The 6,970-nt window shown below is 42.1% G+C and overlaps 1 protein-coding gene across 3 annotated transcripts in view; it reads left to right on the top strand.

The window, feature by feature from the left end:
• ldb3b (LIM domain binding 3b) overlaps positions 1 to 6,970 on the top strand; it is an 11,998-nt gene that overhangs the window by 1,387 nt on the left and 3,641 nt on the right. For 2 of the 3 annotated variants that reach the window (XM_008313927.2, XM_008313928.2), the window contains exons 3-7: positions 2,463 to 2,614; positions 2,860 to 2,935; positions 5,275 to 5,297; positions 5,898 to 6,095; positions 6,371 to 6,394. In XM_008313927.2, the coding sequence (XP_008312149.1) occupies positions 2,463 to 2,614; positions 2,860 to 2,935; positions 5,275 to 5,297; positions 5,898 to 6,095; positions 6,371 to 6,394 (473 nt within the window). The remainder of the gene's footprint in view (positions 1 to 2,462; positions 2,615 to 2,859; positions 2,936 to 5,274; positions 5,298 to 5,897; positions 6,096 to 6,370; positions 6,395 to 6,970) is intronic. The other variant, XM_008313929.2, reaches the window with a different exon arrangement.

Here is a 6,970-nt window from a genome sequence, read left to right on the forward strand (position 1 = left end):
GGCAGGACTGTTGGTATATTTAAAGTCCTTCCTTTAAATAGCATTGAAGAAGGCTGGGTTAGGTAAATGGACAGCAGGGGTATCGTAGGGGCAGGAAAGTAAAAAGTCAGACATCTGTTGGTGGATAAAGTCTTCAATCTGCAGTTAGGGTCTGATTTTGTGTAGGTCTTTGGAGATGAGCCTGGAGGAGGTAAAGGAGAAGGCAAATAGGAGGTGGGGGTGGGGGTGAATGTGAACTTGAGAAGTAACTGTGGGGTTGTTGTGATGGATGCTCAGCTGGTGATCCGTCTCAGGTTCTACTGATTCACAGCTCCACACGACTGTTGCTCTACAAGCCTTTGATTTCATTTAAGATTCCACCTCCGACTGTTGGAGGGGGTGGGGCTCTTTAATTCAAGTCTGTTCTGACATCGGGTCAGTGAATCTCCAGGTCATGATTGACTGTGGCAGTTTAACATAAAACACTACAGCTGGATGTGACAGGCGGGGGAGTCTGGGGAGAGTACTGTTACAGTTTGACGTAACGCCACCGTGGTTTGGATTTCCTCCGACACCTCCCAGAAACTCAGATAAATGAGGAGAATAAACACATTAGAGCTCATTAGTCCGGTTGAAACATGGGTCAGGGATTGTGAGACAAACCAAATTGAGTTGTAGATAAAAAAAAATCCCTGTCATTGGTGCCATATATTTATATTTTGACCAGTTCTGTGGTCACTAATCTACAGCCCCTGTGGCTGATGCAACTCTGAAACGTGAGACATGTCCAGAGTCTATTAATAGCAGATGACATCATGTGTTTTGGAGCACTATCAGAAACACCCATTAAAGTCATTTTACCTCTGCTCAAACCCTTTCCAGCCTGTACGGTTCTGTGGCAGAGCTGACCTGGACCTCCACTGTAACAGACTGCAGCTCCTGTTTGTCTATGTGTGTGTGCTATATTTGAGCACCTTGATTTATATGAGAAGCAGCAGGGGCCATGTGCTATCATGTGTCTACATGTGTTAGCCCTGCAGAGGTAAACACACAACACAAGTGGAACTGCAATAGTGAATTATGTGCACGTATGTGTTAACGTAGTGATGTGAGGTGTGTGGAGAGAGGAAAAGTTGACCTGGTCCAGTCTGAAAGTGAAAAGAAAAGCTGTGAGTGTAAACAGATAACGGAGCATTAAGGAAGTTGTGTATGACTGTCAGCAACAGGTGTGTGTGAGGGGATCGGTGTGTGTGTGTGAGCTGGTCGTCACAGTAGGGCCTCAGACAGCATTGCTTATTTTTAACACTTTAGCACGTTGACTGTAAACCTAGACCACAGCTCTGTGTGGTTGACTCTCACTGGCAGGAAGTTAAATGATGATTAAAAAGGATAAAAGAAAAAACATTTTCTGTATAGTTTCCTTTGATTTATTTCCCCACATCTTTTCTCTGACAACTCAAACTAAAATATTGCCCACTTGATGTAGGTGTCCTATTATACTGAATGCATATGTATTTACTAAATTCCTATACTGTATATATCCCACCATGTCTGAGAGCAAGCTGACCTTGCCCCCTTGTGGACGGACACATGCATCATAACAGCTTCTGATCCTATTCACTGATAACATGACCCAGGGCATTGTGCGACAACCTTTTTGAGGCATGGCAAAACAAACAGGCCTGTTAGGTGGAACATTACCCTAATATACTGACAGGAATCAATGAAAGACACACACGAACGTTGTAGATCAACATTAGGGTGCTGCTGTACAGCGGTTAGGAATCAATGACCCTGAGACTGGACCACACACTATTTCACTCGCTCTACACAAGACAGTATTATGTAGCCCACATACAGTATCTAGAAAGTGGGCCAGACCACATATATAGCAAACCTGTCTTGCACAACATCGTGGCAGTTTTGTTTAAATCTTGTGTCCCACAGTCTGTAAATGTGACACAAGAACAACTATTTTGTTGAAGAATGTAGATTTAACCCATGTTTACAGGGGGACATTAGTAGTCCGTTAACTTTGATTAGTGCCTTGCTCATATTTCTGGGGAGGTCATTATAATCCACCTGAGACGAAAGTCTGATTTTCACAGGTGACCTGGGTGAATCCCACTTACATTTTCTGAATTTTTTCTTGGACTTGGACCCAACACGAGAACACAACTGCAGGATTTGACTGGTCCAAAGTGAAAATAAACAAACTGTGGTTTAATTTAAATAAATATTCATTAAAATATTCATGAATGTGTTGTGGCCTTGTTTATTGCACTGCTTCACTCAGAGGATGTGGTGTGAACAGAGGAGTCACTGTAAAAGATCTCTGCTTTAATTCTTCACTGATAAACAGATTATTTACATCTGATAAACATTATCTCTTCTCAGTGGGGTTTTTTTTTTCACTTTTTGTTTTGATTGTTCTTAAGGAATTTGTCTCAGTGGTTCTAATGTGCTGGTCTACTCTTCCACAGATAACTCCAGGAAGCAAAGCGGCCGGTGGCACCCTGGCCCAGGGTGACATCATCTCAGCCATCGATGGGGTCGCCACAGATGGGATGACACACCTGGAGGCCCAGAACAAGATTAAAGCTGCCACCACCAGACTGTCACTCTCCATGCAGAAGTAGAGAATCAGCACAAAACAAATTTACTGTAATAACACAGTGTGGTTGAGAACTGATGGGGATCATTCTAGTGACATTTATGAAGTAAACACTTCCTATTAGTGCTACCTCAAAGTAGGAAAAACCTTCGCCTTTAACATTTCATTTTAAACAGCCGTATGTCAGTGCTCTGCACATACATCACATCATAGAAACACTCAAATCTCAGTGTGGTGTCACTTCAATTATTTTCTTGTCACTACAGATCAAGACGCCCTGCTCCAGTTCCTACAGCAACTCCAAGAATGGACTCACCCATGCCAATCATCCCCCACCAAAAGGTACTTGCATTAACGTAACCCTTTTTTTCTTTTTTTAAACACACTAATTAAACACTCGCAGTTCTTTTAAAATATTTTTAAATATCTTGCTGCCATCTAGTGTTAAGCAGTCACAGTGCAACTAAATCATACGTTTTCTTAGAGGCCAGCGATCTTCACTCAACAAATGACATCCACATTACGGCAGAAATTAAGACACAGTTATGTCTCAAATGTCCAGATGGCAGTGGTAGTGTACGGTGCTGGGGTTAGGACAGGTCTAAGGACCCCTGAATGACAGGGGTCCAGAAATATTGATTCATATGATATTACTCTCAAATATTGCCTTTCTAGTGGACATCAGTCTGATGAAAATAATATACAGTATTTAATTGTGTTACATCCTTCCATGTGTCCTTCCATGGGGCCTTCCATGGGGCCTTCCATCTAAAAAAGAATTCCTGCCAAGTGGAATGACCATCTTTAAAGAAGTGCAACTGTAAATAACCCATTCCACAATTGTCCAATCATCTGTCACCTGCACTATTTCCTCTAAGCCAGAAGAGACAGTAATAACCCCTCTGAACCCCACTCACCTGAGACCTCATCTGTGGGCTAGGACACTAAAGGCATGAATCATCCCCAGTGGAATCACACTGAGGGGCTAAAATTAACTGCAGCCGGGATCACCCTTAAACACCGACACAGCCACTGAACTGCTGGAAGTCACAGTTCCCCTGATTAACCCTGCATTAACAGAACATGATCAGACGATATATTCAGAAGTTTCCATTGCTATTCCTGCGTTCATACCTCTCACACACAGCGCTATTTATGGAGCACACATAAACATACCTGGATAGCATTCAGGTTACAGAATAGCATCAGATCAGACTACAGGGTCAAGGGAGGATCTTTAATATAAGCACTGAACTAAAGTTCGAGCAGCCTCAGCACCAGGGTTTCCTCAGATCTCCTCATTTTTGGGTATTTAAAAAAAAAAATCTAAAAACTCAATCTCTGCTGCTGTGATTCATTTCCTGGACATTATTTTGAACCTCCTTTTTTTGTTGCAAATTCAAATGAAAAGACTATGACAAGGTTAAAGAAACTCTTTTTTTCTGCACCAAACAGATGCCTTCTTTAAGGGATATCATTACCTAGGTGTCACCAAAGGTATTGCAGGGCATAATAAAATATTTTATTGATTTTACAATTTCTATTTACTTTCAGAAAGTTACAAACTTAGCATGAATTAAATTACACAAAAACATACAAAATACATACTAGACAGACCCTGCTGTATTTTGTAATCATTTATTTTGACTGGAAAATGTCACCACCCTTGGAGAAATATGTTAAGGAACACCTTGGTGCTCAAGATTCATTAGCAACATCTACTAATGACAAACAAAGGTATAACTTAACCATAATAAAAATCAAAAAAGGAAAATATCTGTGGGATATTTTCTGAAAAAATAGTTGGTCGTGAACGACATTAAGAATTTAGGTTAGATCTTGTAACTTGTACTAAACTGCCATAACCACATGACCAAGCTTCACTTTCCAATGCAAGAATATGGCGTCAGTGGGCAGAGGGGTCTTTGAACGCAGCCTCAGTCAGACGCCACACAGAGGTTAATTTAGGCTGTAAGCTGCTCGGCCTCTGACATTTCACATCCACATATCAGGCTTTACTAATGTCTTTCCCCTCTGGAGCTGAGATGCTTTACAGTGACAGCCAATGGCAAGTCAGGTGTCAGAACACATGCTTCCTGAGAGACAACAGCAGGCAGCAGTAACACAAGATAGTGTGACACTATGTCAGAAATTAGTGAAGGCTTTGCATAAATTAGCTCTGAAATATTTGAAATTCCTGCTAAATGTCTCTTAACTGTGACTTACTGAAAACTATATTTAACTTTTTCAAAACGTGTGACACAGTGTCGAGCTGGGTGAAAATCACGTACGTTAGTGTACCATGTGCTGGCAGCCTGGGCACCCGTGTTTGTACCACATGTGTAAAAGGACAGTGGTTGTGATGTAAGTGCATCAGGCGGTCAGTGCTATCGCTTGTTTAATGCTCCAGTCCATTTCTGGACTAACCACGTCCCTGCAACTGTCATGTGATTGAGACATGTCTGCCCTTGTCAGTCACACCTGCCTAGTGATGCAGGGGAAGCTGGGAAATATTTCAGCAATGACAAGCGGCTGCTATTTTGACCCACTACACAGGATTATGAAGACACACTGCTGCATAGCGTCCTCTATTGTTCTCATCGAAATACCACTGGTGATTCACTGCATTCTCCCCTGTCTCTTCTCTGTCCTGTCTCCTCTCTGTCTTTAATTTGTTTCAGGTTATCGCAAACACAGCTGCAAAGTCAGTACTGTTACAGTGTTTTTGTGCACATTGTGTGGTTTGGTTTCTGTGTGTGTGAGCTCAAAATCTGTCTGTGCTTGTCACTGATATCTGTACATAACAGCACCAGATATACAAAGTAAAACGGTAACATTACTGTATTGACTTTTTCTCATAGCACAAATACTAGTAGTAGTACTTTGTCCCTGGTGGTAGAGCCAATGTTTTTAAAAAACTAATCCAATGATTTAGCAGCTAAACAACAACATATAATTGCAAATGAATTAATTAAATAAAAATAAAAAAACCCAAGGTTACTGTGGAGATGTGTTTTGTTTAAAAAGTGGATTACTAGCATGTTGTTTTTTTCCTTATTTTTCTTTCTAGTCTTTGTTGGCACGTTGACGATGTTTTTCCTAATGATATGTTGATGCTGACGGTGACCTGTAAATACTGCCCCCGTCAGTTTGATTTCTGCACTGACCCATTTTCTCATCTTCTCTTTGCTTTTTCTGGGTTTTCTTTCCTCTCAAATTCCCCTTTCCTCTGTGACTTTTGACCTGCCACGTTCAACTATGAAACCAAATCCCACCTCTGACATGCTGACCCCTGACCTCTCAGTGTGGAGTACACTCCCAGCTTCAACCCCATTGCGCTGAGAGACTCGGCCCTGTCCACCCATAAGCCCATTGAGGTGAAAGGTCCAGGTGGAAAGGCGACTATCGTTCACGCCCAGTACAACACACCTATCAGCATGTACTCACAGGACGCCATCATGGACGCCATTGCCGGACAGTCACAGGCCAAGGGACACGAAGGGTGAGATCAAACAGATTTTAGGATTTGTGTGAAGCAACATGATCAGGTCCAGTTAAAAAGCAGCAGTCAAACCTAGTAACACTCATCTAAGATGACAAATACCCTGTGTCCAAGACTGGACGTCTTCTCCTTGTCTGTCTTTGTGTCCCACACTCGTCTGTGCCATTCACCCATGTTTCTCTGCTCATTCCATTAAACAAAAACAACCAAACAATCCCACCTGGTCTGTCGTCCACCCATCCCTCCCCGTCATTCCTCCCTGGCTGTGACCTCAGTGAGGAGGCAGGCTCCTCCCTGGCGTAAGTACAACAGTCTCCTCCTCCAGCCTGTCTTCACTCACGCCAGTCTACTTTGTGTCCGTTCTCCATAACAGCTCGTGCACTACTCCATAAGGAAACACCGACTGATTATATTTAAATATACTAATGGGAACGCTGTCAATCAAAAAGTTTAATAAGCTAACTATCAGGTATAAATTAGTTGGAGTTTTCACCACAAACCAAAGTCAACAATATCATTAACAGCATGAGAGTACCATATACGTAAAATGCAGTACACAGCAACTATTTCCTGACTACTTATATGACTGAAGGACTACCTTTCAGGATTCCCTAAATTAAAGTAGCGTCAAAAAATTACGTAAACCAACAACCTGCATGTGGGTAGACATTAAATGTGATTTTTTTTTTTTTTTTAAATGTTTATATATAAAATATTTACCTCTCCTTGAATCGCAACCTTAACGTGGTGGAGGGGTTTGAGTATCCAAATGAACCTAGGAGCTATGTTGTCGGGGGCTTAACGCCCCTGGTAGGGTCTCCCAAGGCAAACAGGTCCTAGGCGACGGATCAGACAAATAGCGGTTCAACCCCCCC

The sequence above is a fragment of the Cynoglossus semilaevis genome, chromosome 8 (genome assembly GCF_000523025.1).
Source record: "Cynoglossus semilaevis isolate Cse_v1.0 chromosome 8, Cse_v1.0, whole genome shotgun sequence".
NCBI classification, from domain to species: domain Eukaryota; kingdom Metazoa; phylum Chordata; class Actinopteri; order Pleuronectiformes; family Cynoglossidae; genus Cynoglossus; species Cynoglossus semilaevis.